General features: G+C 40.4%; 1 protein-coding gene across 1 annotated transcript in view; it reads right to left on the minus strand.

Moving 5' to 3' along the window:
* GPR158 (G protein-coupled receptor 158) overlaps nt 1–17,040 on the minus strand; it is a 1,439,213-nt gene that overhangs the window by 788,919 nt on the left and 633,254 nt on the right. Inside the window, exon 4 of the mRNA XM_078664368.1 lies at nt 13,091–13,308. Coding sequence (XP_078520494.1) covers nt 13,091–13,308 — 218 coding nt within the window. The remainder of the gene's footprint in view (nt 1–13,090; nt 13,309–17,040) is intronic.

Consider the following 17,040-nt stretch of genomic DNA (forward strand, 5'->3'; position numbering starts at 1 on the left):
GATACGATTCGTACGGGGAAAAAACTCTCCATACGACCATTCGGAGCGCATTTTACCGGATCGGAATCAACACCTAAGATGGAATACTAAAGCTCATGTTATGCAGTTTTAGTGTGCTTTTATTTAAGCCTTTGCATGAAAAGCAATGTTATCTTTTAGAGCTAAAATAACGTGGCGTTCTGTTACTTAAAACGTACTAATAATTTCTCCAATAAAGCATGTTTTATTTGATTTTGTAGTTGTCATTAAGAAAATTCACAAATTGGAATTGCACAACTATTACACACAGAACTGCCACAGACTTCTGGATGGCTGCTTAGCAATGCTAGTATATTCCCAGCAGTAGCAAACATGAAAAATTATTTTAACACAAAAGGGTTTATTATAATGGCATTCATTTGAATGAGAACTGCAATAGTTCTGTGCTTCAAAGATGGGTTACATATAGCACAATCTGGCTTTAAACACCCCGCACTGGTCTTTGAGGCAAGGAGGACCCAGAGTTTGAAAAGTTCCTTTCTCTTTATAAACTATTTATTCCCTCATTATGACTTGCGAAATATCCGACTGGAATTCTGCCACCAGCATTTGAAATCTCTATGGGTCCAGAATTATAGAATCCGAAAACGTCATATCCAATGATTCCAGGCCCCTGTACAGTTAGGGGTTGTGGAAGGTGCCACCTCCCGGGCCCAGTCCAACCCTTGCACTCATACGAGCAATACCGCTCCTTCCGGATGAACAACACTTGTCTGCCCCCCCCCCCCCTTCAACAGCCCTTTTTCAGATATTTTCGGCATGCTCAGAGCAGGCAGAACATGTCCTCGATTTTCTTGTTGGAATCGGGGGGAAAACACATGAAAAAAGAGCTGGACTCTCTGGGTCCGAGTGTGAATTCCCCATTCCGGGGATAAAAGGTTTGATTGCTTAAAATTGCTGCAGAGATACGTGACAGAAGCAGCAGAAATTCCAGGGTACTAGTACTCTCCGCACCAAATTTCAGTAATCTTGTAATTGGAAATGGGGGGGAGGGGAGCTCAGATTTCAGAATGCTTTGTCCTAACAAACTACGCGTGCCTAGGGGCATAAATCCTAGGGCAAGTAATATGGACTGGCTGACATCAAGCTACTTTAACTAGCCACATGTATTCCACTGCCAGTGAGTCAACAAAGTATCCCTCTGTTCCCGAGGTCAATTGATAAACGTAGGTTATGAGGTGTAGTTTTACTCCCATGCACCAAGTACTTTTTGCTCTTTATTTTGACACATGGAAAAACTGTTCACGCCGAGAACTAATCTCTTGCCTTTGTTGATTCAATGGGGATATTGGAAGCACCGCTCAACAAAATATGCACAATTCCTCCATCTTTTAGCAGGATTTAAGTTAGATGTTTGAGTATGCCCTTAAAAACACAACCTTTCAGGGTTTTATCTCCTCTCCTATGGTGCCTCTCAGATTTAAACTTTCTACAGCAGTAAGAGATATTTACATTCTGAAAATGTAAATGTTAATTCCACTTTGTGAAGTTATAATCTAAACATACGGCTGCAAAAAATACACTGTCAAATATGTCCTCTCTATTTATCTAGCTCATTTTCCTAAATGTGTCATTGCTGCACCAAATGAGCTAAGCACAAATACTTGTAATATTCAGCAAATCACATTATATTTGAGAAAAAGTGTGCTGTTTCTAATTAAATTTAACATTAAGTGGGCTTTGGGGACCAGTCCTTCTAATCCAACATTTTCATATTAATTAATAGACTTGCTATTTTTTAAAGTTTTTTAACCCATAAGCTGGGTCTCCACATAAACCAAATGCCATCACACAAGGCTCTTCATAATGAATGCTTGAGAGAATAATGGTGTGGTATGAAGGCACACGTCTAGGCCATTTTTCCCACAAGGTCCAACAATAGCTTAACTCGGACTAGGTGCTCTTGGGATCAAACTCAGACTCAGCCCAGAGCCTTTACCCATAAATACTTTCATTGACGCTTTAACATTATCTTGAAATATTCAGACTCAATCAAACAAAGTCACGAAAAAGAGTCTAAAATAAAATGCAACTCATTAATCTCAACTTTACCAAATACCAACCTAATGACAAAAAGTGAGCAAAGACATTGAGCAAGCACAAAAATACCATTGTTCACATGAACTGCATGCAATGATGAAAACAACAAAACAAGTATCAGTGACTACTGATGAAACAACAAACTCATAACCACAACCTTCAAAATAAGTAATAGAACAGCACACCCACACAACTTGCACTATATTTTGGCATGGAAGCATGGATGTGACCACTTCCTCAACAAATAACAATAAACCTCAGATGTAACAAGCATAAGCAAACACATTTAGTCTCTGCTCTAAAAAGGCTGAGCTATGACTTAGTCAATGCTTTTTTCCTAGTCATAGCACACAAACACATCCTTTACGACATGTGTGAGCATGGCCAGCAACCTTGCAATGGGTTTTTGATGAAAGAAAATGAATATCAATATGGATAATGATGCCTAGGGATGCATTACTGCAAGTATGAATGCATCATGATGCTTGTGCGTCCTTAGAGATGCATGGCGGCCATTTTGTAATTTTCAATTTATCATTTTAACGTAGTGGATGGCCATGTTTCAACAGTAAATTTACAGGTAAAAACGTGGAAACAAGTGTGCACTAGCTCAAAAAAATGGAAGTGACCAGCCAGAAAGCTCTTTGCATCTTCCCTCATGAAATAATAAAATAATTTAACAAGGGGAGCTGGGCAGCGAGTAATGGGGAGATAAGTAAACAGAGATTGAGCACGTGGGAGCAAAGGAAAAAGTGGTGGACAGAGCAAGAAAACTCATGCTTTCCCATGCTATGGAGGACTGAATATAAATGGAAAAAAGAGTCCCCTCAAGTCAGTAGTGGAAGGGTGCAATTTATCCAATCAGAACAGTGAGATCGAAGTGCTGCTGGGCAGAGCAAACACAACAATAGGCGATGGTGATGTTCAACCAGACCATCATCTCTATGTATCCAATCACAGAGTGTCGCAAATTGCAAATTATGACTTGCCTAATTAATATTTATTGGGCAGCGTAAAACAGACACTGCACATAGACTATCACTTGTGTCAAGCAATGGGGTTAGTTTATTCAAGAAGGCAACTGCTACTATCTTGCTAAAAGTTGATCCAGAATCTGGTGCCAGTTGTGATACCTGCTTCCAACTAATTCTGATGGCACCAACATCAATTAGAGCAATAAGCATCAACATTTGACCCTCAGAGTTAATGACCTAAGAGGGTTTCACAGCAGTAGCTACTGTACACAACACATATTCAGACTATAAATATAAGATCCAATTCCCTCAAATCTGTGGAAGCACTTATATCATGCATTTGCTTTTTGACAAAAATCTTGAAAAAGCAGATTCATGGAAGAAGACATATTGCGACTTCAACACAGCCAAGAAAAGTGCATGAGATCAATGGCAAGAACATCTACACATCTTTCAAAGAAATTTAAGTAATAAGAAAATGTTTCTGTCTTTGAGGAAGTCTTATTCCACCATCATTGTTAAAATTTCGATTGTGTCATAGAATGTGCTATATGAAAATGGAGACAAAGAAAAAACATAAGAGCACCGAAATCAGCTAAAAAGCTATCATCCATACTCCATATTGAAACGAATGGAAAGCAAACACATCCAAGAAGACTCACAATAGGCAATGTTAAGAGAATACCTCAAACATAGGCTATTCAAGCCTGAGAAGCGATCAGGACATCAGATGCCACATAGTGTTCCTTAAATTTCAGGGAGCATTGACCAAAAATAGTCACTAAACGCAATGCCTGTATCTTTCCTAACCAAGTTTAGACGAATCTATGACAAAATATCGACTACAAAAATATCGGGGTACCAAAATATCGCAACAAAAATATCGATGACAATAATATCGCGATCCTATCTCTAACAAGGTAAGTACAAAAATATCGATGTCAAAAATATCGTTTTTTAAAAAATATCGTTTTTTAACATTAATAAAAAATGTAATATTAACAAAATAATACTTATAAATATAATAAACATAGTTAAAAATATATTATAATATTTCAAATTAATAAATAATGTAATAAAAAATATTATACATATTATATACTTAATTAATATTAACTCTAAAATAATTATTTAAATAAATTATAAATAAATGAAAATATAATAAATTACAAATAAATTTATATACATAAAATAATAATATAAATAACAATTAATAACAATGTAAAACTAATAAAAAAATGTAATTAAAATTTGGATAGCGTACGGGTAAAAAGGACTATTCCCACTCCAGAGAGTGCAACAGTAGGGAAAGTGTTGGATAGCGTAGGGATAAAAATTACTATTCCCACTCCAGAGAGTGCAACAGTAGGGAAAGTGTTGGATAGCGTAGGGGTAACAATTACTATTCCAACTCCAGAGAGTGCAACAGTAGGGAAAGTGTTGGATAGGGTAGAGATGAAAATTACTATTCCCACTCCAGCGAGTGCAACATTAGGGAAAGTGTTGGATAGCGTAGGGGTAAAAATTACTATTCCCACTCCAGAGAGTGCAACAGTAGGGAAAGTGTTGGATAGCGTAGGGGTAACAATTACTGTTCCAACTCCAGAGAGTTCAACAGTAGGGAAAGTGTTGGATAGCGAAGGGGTATAAATTACTATTCCCACACCAGAGAGTGCAACAGTAGGGAAAATGTTGGATAGCGTAGGAGTAAAAATAACATACTTATAAATAAATGTTTTATTTAAAATAATAAAAATATTAACTATTAAATAGATATAAACCATTTACAAATACCAATACATAATTATTAAAAACATGACGAGCAAAATATATGTAATTACATTTTTTTATATTAATACCATTTAATAATATTTAATTAACAATTAATAATTAATTAACAATTAGATAATTAACAAAACAATTAATTAAAGAACATTACTTAATTACATTTAAATTACTTCCCACCCTATTCCCCTGTAAACCCACAACCCACTACAGAACATAATTATCAATTAATCAATTAATTAAAATTAATTACCAATTAATAAATATTAATTTATTATTCCTACTAATTAATAATTAATTTAACATAATTAAATTACTTCCCGCACTATTCCCCTATAAACCCACAACCCGCTACAGACCATAATTATCAATTAATCAATTAATTAAAATTAATTACTAAATAATTAAAATTAATTACCAATTAATAAATATTAATTTATAATTCCTACTAATTAATAATTAATTTAACATAATTAAATTACTTCCCACCCTATTCCCCTATAAACCCACAACCGGCTACAGTACTAAAATACAAAATTTAATTAAATTACATAAAATGAAATTAAAAACATAATAAATACATAATAATATACACAAAAATATTTTAAAAATCGATATTAGTAACATCGAAATTATTAACATCGATATTATTTACATCGATATTTCAAACTTCGATATTACTAATATCGATATTAAATATATCGATATTACTTACCTTCTATATTTTGTCCATTCGATATTAAAACTTCGATATTAGTGTATATCGATATTAAAATTTCGATATTTTGTCTGCATGCATACCGTTTAGACACACCAGCAACCCTTTTGGTAGCTTAAGATCAGCACAAGGTATTGACAGGAAAAATATTACTTTATTTGTCCATGATCAAGATTCCTTTTACCAGGACAAATTTAAACTAAGGTGAATAGTAAACACAAGGCCTCTGCCTGGTGGGTCCACAGCATGTGTGCCACATAACATTCCAGTGACAAGAGCTACATCAAAACTGGAAGATCCAGGATGCACCACAATGCTGACGTTTCAGCGAGAAGCCTGATCTTAATTACCCAAGGGAATGTGGGGACTGCACAAAACCAGGGTTCACAGCCTTTTTCCGGAGTAGTCATTAGCAAGCTATGAGCTTCCGCCTGACTGAATTAAAGATGGTGCATTTAACCACAGATTGAAGTCTGAATACTAAACTGATCATTGGAACACATCCTCAATGCGAATACAAACATGTCAGAGTTCAAATCTATACTCAAAACATAAAGACAGAACACTCATCAGCACTCTGAGTATGGATTAGTAATTAGGTTATGCTGCCTCCACACTGCTATATATCTTTAAGCAACTTAAATGCTTGTTTTGCCTGGTGAATTATACCACAAATGTAGAAAAGAGTATAATCATTCAACAAATAAATGCATTCCGGACAAGTCCATTCTCCACCCACCGGTAAACTCACTTAAGGATCAGTTTGGAATAATTATTTTTTCTTTTTTTTAACGTTTACTTTAATGTACATCCCTCATATGTATCCATCAGTTTCACATTACAACTGATAGCATTCTTGAAATATATTGAATGTCTTCTTAAAAGTTTAGAGCATTTCTTTTTAATCTTGAACAAAACCAATATTTACAAAATCCCTAAAAAGAAGAAATAAAACAAGGAGGTAAATCCGCCAACCACATGGTTCAATGTTGGTTCCACGGTCTGTTTTCTCTTTCCATTTAAGATCTAACATTGAAGTATAAAATTATACATGCATCATACAAAAATGTACTTATATGCCTTATGAACTTAAATGTTCTAGAAATATAAGAATTATAGGAACACAAATTCCCTCTCTGTAATTCTAGACATTTGTTCTTTGAAAAGTAGACCAATCCATCTTAATCCATTTGGCTTACTTACAAAGTAATTTGTTGGTTCTTTTTGACCAATAGAACACTGGTGAAACTGCTCTCAAAATGGTTGCCTTTCAGCTTACCATCATCAATACAGACTATCTAATGTCAGTTCTGTGTAAGCTGGAATGCTGAATCAATTGATTGAAGAACTTGAGAATTCAATCTAACGCATCTCAAAGAAATGTTGCCTGACCTCACTACCTTCATTAATACAAAGATTGCTACGGACAACATTCATTCCTTGATGGTTCACTTCAAAATATGGAGGCAAGAGCAGGATGTTTCACTGTAAAGAACCCTTCGGTTTTCAGACACAAAGGGTCTTATAGATCACAGGGTTTTGCAGCCTCATAATTGTTCAGGGGCCTGTCAGTCACATAATTGTTCAGGGACCAGGATATGCCCACCAAGTGTGCCCTCATAGTAGATATACAACTACTGCTCAGATCCTGGGACAATCACATAAACTGGTAGTGGCAGCATACCAAGTTTTTGTGCATTATTAGTGCAACCAGACCTTTTTCTGAGTGTCATGGAGAATGTGGCCTCCTGGCCACTATCAAATACTTTCTACTGTTACTTGAACCCCAGAACATTGTGCTAACATTCTGTGTGCATGTGAAGTGTGCGTAAATGCAATATGTATGGAAATATCAGCACAACTAAATTCCTTAAGGCCCTCCTTGTATGCATCTGAACATTATTCAGAGTTTATCAATTTACAGTGTGCAGTGCTGTTAAGCTCACTGTCATTGGGGCTTATGAGTTAATATAGTGCCTACGTTCTATGTCATGAGACAATTTAGTCTCCAGTATGCACTACCTGGGGGTCGATTCCGATTCGGGAAAAACTGCTCCGAATAGCCGTTCGGAGCGTTTTTCCCATATGAATCGTACCCTGCAACATCCCCCGTACGTACGACGAAGTACGATTCGTACCAGGAGCCGTACTCCGTACGAGTCGTACAAGACACCGTACGACTCTAATCTTCGTACGATTCTCCCTCGGAACCCGCTGTACGTGACATCTGTACGGTTCGCGGCTGTTTTTTACGACCCAGCAAGTACGATACGTGTCGGGTATGCACTGTACGACCCTTTTTCTACGGGAGCTGAAAACAGCCGTAAAAGCAGAGTTTGCGCAGAAACAGGTACAGAACGGCCCCCCCAGGTACGGTGCGTACCCCCCATGATCGCAGGGGTACGCACCGTACCGCTGCGATCATGGGGTGTACGAGCCGTACCCCCATTGTACGATCGGTGTACGAGCCATACCCCCATTGTACGATCGGTGTACGAGCCGTACCCCCATTGTACGATCAGTGTACGAGCCGTACCCCCATTGTACAATCGGTGTACGAGCCATACCCCCATTGTACGATCGGTGTACGAGCCGTACCCCCATTGTACGATCAGTGTACGAGCCGTACCCCCATTGTACAATCGGTGTACGAGCCGTACCCCCATTGTACGATGGGGGTACGGCTCGTACACCGATCGTACAATGGGGGTACGGCTCGTACACTGATCGTACAATGGAGGTACGGCTCGTACACCGATCTTACAATGGGGGTACGGCTCGTACACCTCATGATCGCAGGGGTATGGTGCGTACCCCTGCGATCATGGGGGGTACGGACCGTACGGTGTGTATGTGTTTGTGTGCTTTTCCGTACGACTCGCTCTTACCTGACGTGGACCGTATGAATCGCGTCCTCATACCCCGGTCCGGATTGTACTCGTCGGGTCATACGGCATGTGTACGAGTCGTACGGTATGTGTACGAGTCGTACGGTTCACGGTTTCAGCCTTGCAATACGTACGGATCGCGACGATTCGGACGGATTCACGGAATACGGATCGTACTTAGCGACTCGGACGGACGGGTACGATTTGTACGGAGAGGGCTCCGGATACAAATCGTAGGGACGTTTTTTTTCCCGAATCAGAATCGAACCCCTAGTGTAGCTCCAGCTTATTTTAAACATTGCAAACATTTAACTCAATATTCTCAATATATTCTATGTTTTTCAAAATTAAGGTTTATTCATTACATGATTGCATAGTTTACCGTAACGTTGTTTTTGCAATATTTTGTCAATATAATGCATCCAGTGCTAAATTGAGGTGATGGTTGGTGTTGGGGCCACCAGAACTCATTTTGGTGACTTCCACTTATTTTTTTTCATCGGACATTGATTGTGAGCAAGAGTGGGGAAACATCAATGAAGAAGCAGCTGAATCCCTAGGATGGGATGTAGAGCTGCACGAGGTCAGAGCAGCCATTAAGGCTATGGCCAGGAATAAGACACCATGGACAGACAGACTCCCCGTTGAGTTTTACTCGACATACGTCGACATATTGGGGCCGAGACTGGTAAACGTGTACAATCAGGCAAAGCAGGGAAGGTCGCTGCCAAGCTCCACAAGAGAAGCGTTATTTATTCCACTGCTAAAACCCAGCAAATCAGCAATAGATAAGACAACATACAGGCCACTCTCCATGCTGAACACAGATTATAAAGTCTTAAGTAAAATCCTAGCTACGAGGCTACTACTACCCTACATGGTGGACCTCATACACATAGACCAAGCAGGGTTCATCCCAACACATAACACAGCAAAAAATATCTGAAGGTTGGTGCACATCCTAGAATCTGAGACCTACAATAAAGAGGAAGTGGCAGTGTTTGCAGTCAACATTGAAAAAACCTTTCATAGCCTAGAATGGAAATATCTATTTAGGGTGATGACGAGATTTGGACCATGCTTAGAGTTCATAAAATGGACATCTCTGTTGTACACAGACTCCACCGCTAGAGTCAAAACGGGGTGTGTGATCTCTGAGGCCTATCAAGTGGGGAGGGGTACGGGGCAGGGCTGCCTGCTCTCCCCACTACAATTTGCTCTAGCCATGGAGCCAGAACTGGGCTCCATTACAGAGGGATGGAGGCGGTGCATCGAATACAGCATATTGCATTATACGAGGATGACTTATTGCTATTTCTCCGAGACACAGGTTCTGAATTAAAGAGAGCAAGAGACCTGTTAGCCTCATTAACTAGAGTGTCGGGTCTTAAAGTCAATTGGCAGAAATCGTGCCTTTTTCCAACAAAAGCAGGGCATGAGAGACCACAACAGGAAGTGGAAGTGAATTGGGAAAACAGATGTCTCCCATACCTGGGTGTTACTATCTATCAGGAAATATAGCCAAGGCAATCAGGGAAACGAAAGCTTCATTCGCCTTTTGGGACATGGGCAGGATATCATTGTTAAAAATGTTGACACTCCCGCAGTTGTTGTATCTATTCGGAGCCCTGCCAGTCTGGATCCCAGCAGGAATGTTTGACTATCTTAGGTCGCTAGTGATTGCCTTTATATGGTGTTCAGGTAGACGCAGAGTAGTGTGGGGTACGTTAACGAGACCAAAAAGCGCAGGGGGCCTTGCACTGCCAGATTTTGAATACTACTACTTTGCAGCACAACTGCAGTGGCTCACGAAATGGGTTGCAGGGACAGTGAGAGGGATAGACCAACCAAATGATGCAGTCCCCAGTTTGATGATACTGACACTTTAGTGCTCCGTCTGCCTCCCCGCAGATGAGATGAAAATAACAAACTTAAGGTAATACACAAGTGCTGGATCAGATCAGATCAGATCTCACCAGAGAGCTAAAATTTAAAAAACATATGTCCCGGAGATTCTGATTGGCATCTCATATTTCTTTTTATAATCCACCCTCATTACAGTGATACAAAAGCACCTGGGGGAGGGGGCTCTTGGAACCTTCCACATTGGGAGGCTGCCAATATATGGTGTCGGCCTCCAGGACTTTTAAAGCGGTGACCTGTCTCTATGGACGGCTCAGAAATGACACTACCTGCTCTCGCCAGACTGAGAGAAACCTGTGGATACCTAGGAATATATATTGAGGAGAAGGCATGGAACACACTAGTGAAGAAAACAACAAAGTTCATTAGGAACGCTCGATTCCAATTAATACATTTCTAGGTGTTACACAGAGCCTACCTCACACCAGCATGTATCAATAAATACTTTGGGATTGGAGCAGCTCAATGTCCAAGGTGTGAGGAGGCTGATGCAGCATACCTGCATATGTTCTGGTATTGCCAGGGGTAGGATGTTTCTGGAGGGAGGTGACTGCAACAATAGCGGAAATTACAGAGAAAGAGGTCCAAGCCACGCCAGGAAACTGTCTATTACACTGGTTCCCGCACACATCCAAAGTTAAAGTCACGAGTCGGTTTCAAGACTTGGCACTTGCGCTGGCCAAATGGTAGATCACCACAACCTGGAAATCCCAGAGGGGACGATCAATGGTGAGATGGAAAAAGGAATGCACAAAATGGGCAACATATGAGGGAGCAGTGCAACTGACAGAAGCCAGGTGAGGCAAGGGCCCTCTGGAAGCATCAAGACCATGGGCGAGTTAGTGACACTATTGACACAACCAATGAACGCAGAAGACGAAGGAGTATGGAATGAGCATGGGAAGGAGGGAGGTGAAGTATGACCGGTATTACATCCACTCACGTGGCATGGTGGGCAGCACAGATTTAAATGCTGAAGAGCGAAACTAAATGGGTGACAATGATGGAAACTTGCTATATTCAGGCATGTCTAAGGGAGGGTGGGGGGAGGAATGGAAGCTGGGCAGTTACCGTTCTCATAAATGTATGAAGAACTGATGACCAAGTAGGAACTTGCTGCACAAACAATTTGTTACAAACCAATTAGAGCCTACTTAACGGCAGGGCCAGAGCAAGTAATAATGTAGTACCTAGCTCAGTAGCATGCACTGTTCAAGATGGGGCTGTATGAATGTACAAAAGTCATGACAGAAGAACGTCTCGCTGAAATGGACTAACTGTAAGACTGTATTGTACAACTGAAAACGTGGATTTGTATAAGAAATGCTTAATAAAATCTGCAGTATCACCCAGGCCCTCATCTTCAACCGACTGGACTACAGCAACACTCTCTAGGGAGGGATCACAACTCACCTCCTCCAACAACTACAGACTATACAGAACACGACAGCCAGACATGACCTGGATCTCCCGATATGAACCCACATCACACTACCTCAGAGAACTCCACTGGTTCCCTGTACAGAAGAGATGCCAGTTCAAGCTCCTGACCCTTGCATACAATACCCTACACAACTGCGGACCTCCTAATTGAACCACAACCTAAACTTACATCAGCCCCTTGCGCTAACCCTCACACCCCACATCAGACGTAACTGATGTGGAGGTTGCTCCTTCTACCTAGCAGCAAAGACATGGAATGAGCTACCCTTTTATTTATGGACCCCCTCATCTCTTCCAGAGTTCCAAATGTCCCTGAAGACCTGGCTATTTGCCAAATTAACTGGATCCTGCCAGAGTCTGGATACCATTATGGGTGTCAAGCATTGTTCCACAAATCCACTGATTGATTGATGTGGATGGGTTGGAAACAAGATTGCAAATAGCTACAAACTCTTAAGGTTGTGGGTACTTCCAAACTTCATTCACTTTCCCCACCTTGTAAGGGAATTCCCTGCCCCTTGGTTAGAGTTTACCATAATAATGTGTTTACCATTTCTATGTTTAATATCAAAGCATGTTGGGCATCTGGCCATCAATTTACAATTGCAAGTTTACCCTGTCTTCTAGCTACAAGAGCAGGACCAAGGTTGATCTGCAAATGGCTGGGTCTAATACGAGATGGCATGGTGAGAAAAAAATGATAGACTGGGGTGCAGCCCCCCGGTAATTACAGGTCATTGAGATTAATTCAAGCATTCCATCCCTCAGTTTTTATATTACACAGAACATTCAGCATAAACCTAAGCACGACACCCATAGATGAAAAACTGGTAAACAGTATCATGTTCCTCTAATGCTCTGATGACAACATAATTACTTTTTATAATGAGAAGCACAGCATGGGCAAATGCAATGTGGGCAAAGGTGCCTAAAAATATAAAGTAGATTTTGGATGTATGATGCCAGCACTGTGTTTAGGCCATATTTATGCAAATTAAGTATGCGAAATTAACTTTCAATTAAAATGATGTGTTATATTTTTATTCAAAACGAAGATATTTGTCCCCACATCCACTCACTATTGTTTCCATCACCAGTAATAGATACAATAGTTATGCTTGTCATAATAACCAATGCGAAGTTATCTTTACTTCAGGATGTTTCATGATCCAATATGGCGTCCAGTCCCTAAACCAAACCTAAAAAATAATCCCGAATCAACATTTCCCGGCATGATGGAAAATGATGCGCATAAACAAGATTAAATCAATATTGGTTACCTTTGCTCTGCGAAAATGGTAGACAAGCAGCATGCTAATAAAGTCCAACAGCATACAAAAGGCTTGGAATGAGATGATAGCGACCCGTAAATAGGGGTCCTCTTGTGCATAGCAAGGAGTGTCATCTGTGCAGTGGGAACACCCTTCCCTGCAGGGCAGACACTCATAGATTTCTTCAGACATCTCACCTCTAGAAAAACGATTATCTGCATCCTTTCCTGAAACATCAAACAAGAAGACATATTTAATCATGCATAGTACAGTAAAAGACTGTGCCCCTCTTTCGCATTCACATACTCATTTTCAAAATGTATTTCAGTGCACAGGCTATTACGCATTTCTTCTTGGATACTTTGTGTAATATAATGAGCACACTCATTAAAATGCAGTTTTGTTCTCTTCTTATAACAATTAACCTTTTAAAAGAAGAGTACAGCAGGCATCAGCATTTTCGTAAGCAAAGAGGTTGGTATGCCATTTCTCTATAATAGTTATTTCACCTTACTGTAAATTAAAAAAACATTTGTGAAACCAATAAACCGTGTTTTTTAAACAAGCATTGCCAAAGCCAATAAGTCTGGTTTGGAAGTGAAAATGCAAACCAGACACATGCTTTGGCAAAGCTTGTTCATGTGGCATGCTCAAGCTGATTAATTGCTGTTTTCGTACTCTGCACCTGTCAACGACAAATGTGTGTACACAGAAAGCATTAAAAAACCTCTACTAAATGCGGCATTTGCATGCAATCAGTTTTGAAAAGCTGCAGTTGGCCCTTTCCTGATTCAGGCTGCAGCACTATAGTTGCTAAAGGAAAATCGAGTCACAAGGCTTTGCTGTAGCTACCTGAAGCACCGTAGGCTAGTACGTAAGGCAGAGGTCTTCAAACTTTTTTGCTCTGAGCCCCCCCTTAGCAAAATCTTTTGAAGTGAGGCCCCCCACCAAAACTATATTGCAAAGATTTGGATAGTAGGAGGAGGGATGATCGTAGATGGCAGCGATCATGAGATCATTTTTGGGGTGCTCGTCTGCAATGTGTAATCCACACTAGATGTAAGCTTATAAAAAAGCAACAGCATCAAACAAGAACAGAATTGACCAAAAACACTACTGCCCAAAATTGCCGTGCTGTGGGACCCAATGTACTCCACCTGCTGCACTAATGATGGTGGGGTACTGAGAAGCAGGCTATCTTCTCTTCTTTCACTCCTTCCCCACCATGTGTGACCATCATTTCAATCTTCAAACAAGGCTGGTTTGTTTCTGGAGGAAAATGAGCTGTTGCACACTGCTCCCCCACCCATTTTTTAGTGCCAAGGGCGCCATCTGCCCTAATGCTATGAAGGAAAATAAACCCCCATTCCCACTTAGTATTGCAAAACATTCATAATTATGATTGAGTGGGCCCCTGTGTAAAAGTGTCACTGTTTCACTACTTATAGGTACTGCCTTACTGATGCCTCTTATGTTTACTAACATGGGCTCCCATCTCACACCATCCCTCTCCCTCCCATGTCTCATCATTAACCTTCTACATATACAGCACTCTTACACATACATGCATGCAGACACACAAGCACCTCCCCTCGCACACAGTAAATATTTATTTATTTATTTATTTATTTATTTATTTATAGTGTTTTATATAGCGCGGACAAGACCCGTGGGTATCAGAGCGCTTTACATACAGATTACATATTGGCATTATAGAAGCAATTATAGCAGCAAACATATATGGGGGTAGAAGGCGATACACTATCTAGGGTGGTTACAAACTGACATAGAAGGTTAATAAATTGACATTATAGTAGCAATTAAAACAGCAAACAAATATGGAAGGTAGGAGGCAATATGCTATCTAGGGTGATTAAATAAATATATTCCTAACGCCTGATCACTTAGCGATAAGTGGTGCATATGGTTTAGGTTGTGTCATAGTCATACAGTCAAGTTCGATGAGGTAGGATTGTAAATTATTATCAGAGCAATGTCAGAGTAATTATCAAAGAGTAGAATGGGTAAGGCTAGTTGTAACGATCATAAATATTCACATGACAAGGTAGGGGTAGTATCTTTGGTGTGAGACATAGTGCAGATAACACTTAAATATGAGGTAGCGATAGGGTGTACAGCCGAGCCTTGAGTGGATAGTCATAGCTAGAGTGGTTAGACAATTGTCTTATTGGTCTTCCAATTGTTTATGATGGCTCCCGTCCTCTTTGGCGTAAAAGGTTTGTGCCTCTAGTCTGTGGTCATCTCTATGTAGGGTATTTACTCATCATATGGCTTTTCAGTTCCCTTTTAAATGCTGCAATATTTTGAATCTTCCTGATGTAGGGTGGGAGTGAATTCCAGACTCTGGGGGCGGCTCCCGAAAAAGCTCGGTCATAGGTCTTTTTTTTCCGGAAGAAGGCCGGCCGTAGTAGCAACTCTTTAGCGCTTCTCGTTGATCTGTTCCCTCCTGATAGCTTGATTTTCTTGGCTAGATATCTCGGCGTGTTGTAGTGGACCGCTTTGTGTGTGATACAGGCCATCTTCATTTTAATGCTAGCATCGTAGGGTAACCAGTTTAGTGCCTTCAGGTGGGGAGATATATGATCGAATTTCCTCGTTCCCGTGATAAGTCTTGCCGCTGCGTTGAGACAGGCTTTTAGCGGAGCAGTGGATGATTTTGGTAGGCCAGCTAACGTAGTGCAGCCATATTCGATCCTTGAGATAACTAGCGATTGGATAGCAAGTTTTAGATCTGCTTCTGATATAAAGGGTTTCAGTTTCCTTAGATAGTTCAAATGGAAACGGGCGCTCTTGGCCATTGCATTGATGTGTTCTTTCATGTCTAGGTTCTCGTCTAGTGTAATTCCTAGAGATTTGGCTGAATTAACAAGGGTCGGAGTGCAGTTAAGCGCAGTCACCATTTTAGCCCATTCCTTTACTTCTGGTTGACTCCTTGTCGGTGAGATTAACAGGAATTCTGTTTTGTTGGCATTAAGTTTCAAATGGTTGGCTGTTAGCCAATGCAACGCTTTCTTTAGAGTTTCATTCATAAGGTCAATGTCATCACTGCAGGCAATCTTCATATATATTTGCGTGTCGTCTGCGTACATGTGGTAGGAGATCTGTGAATTCCGAAGAATCTCTGTGAGAGGTTCTACATATAAGTTGAAGAGATCTGGGGATAGCGTTGAACCTTGAGGGACCCCTATTGTGTTAGGGCATGGGGAGGAGATTGCTTGGTTGACCAGGAATAACTGAGTCCTGTTCTGCAGGAAGGAGTTAAACCACTTCAGAACATTTCCAGATAAACCCATCCTGTCATGTAGTCTGGTCATCAGTATTTCATGATTTACCGTGTCAAATGCTGATGACAAGTCTAGTAGAATCAGTAGGCATGCATGATTTTGGTCAAGTGCTTGTAAGGCGTCATCAACAATATGTAATATCGCAGTTTCAGTACTGTGTCCTGTTCTGAAACCAGATTGGCAGTCATCTAATAGTGAGAACTTAGCGATGTGTTGACTCAGTTGGCCTTGCACGCATTTCTCAATAAGTTTGGCCAGTAAAGGGATGTTGGTCACTGGTCGATAATTATTTGGGTCAGTTGCATCCGCTGTCGGTTTTTTGATGATGGGAACTACCTGCCCCGTTTTTAGGCAGTCAGGGAGGGTCCCTTGTGATAGTGAGGCATTTATTATCTCAGTCCAGATTGGAACTAGAGTGTGGCTGATTTCTCTTACACATTTTGCCGGTAGCGGGTCTTGGTAGTGGTTGTTGGGTCTAAGTTCCGCTAGAGTTTTGGTGATCTTTTCCTGGTTGTATAGTTCGAATGTATCCCAACTTGCTTTATTTTTTGTTGGGGGATCTTCCGTTGTCGCGTTTGCCTTATTTTTGGTAGCGGGAAGGGTCGTGAGGTTAGCCGCTGCATTTGTGAGCTCAGCTTCTAGCAGTTTAGTTTT

This window comes from Lissotriton helveticus, chromosome 10 (assembly GCF_964261635.1).
Source record: "Lissotriton helveticus chromosome 10, aLisHel1.1, whole genome shotgun sequence".
Lineage (NCBI taxonomy): Eukaryota > Metazoa > Chordata > Amphibia > Caudata > Salamandridae > Lissotriton > Lissotriton helveticus.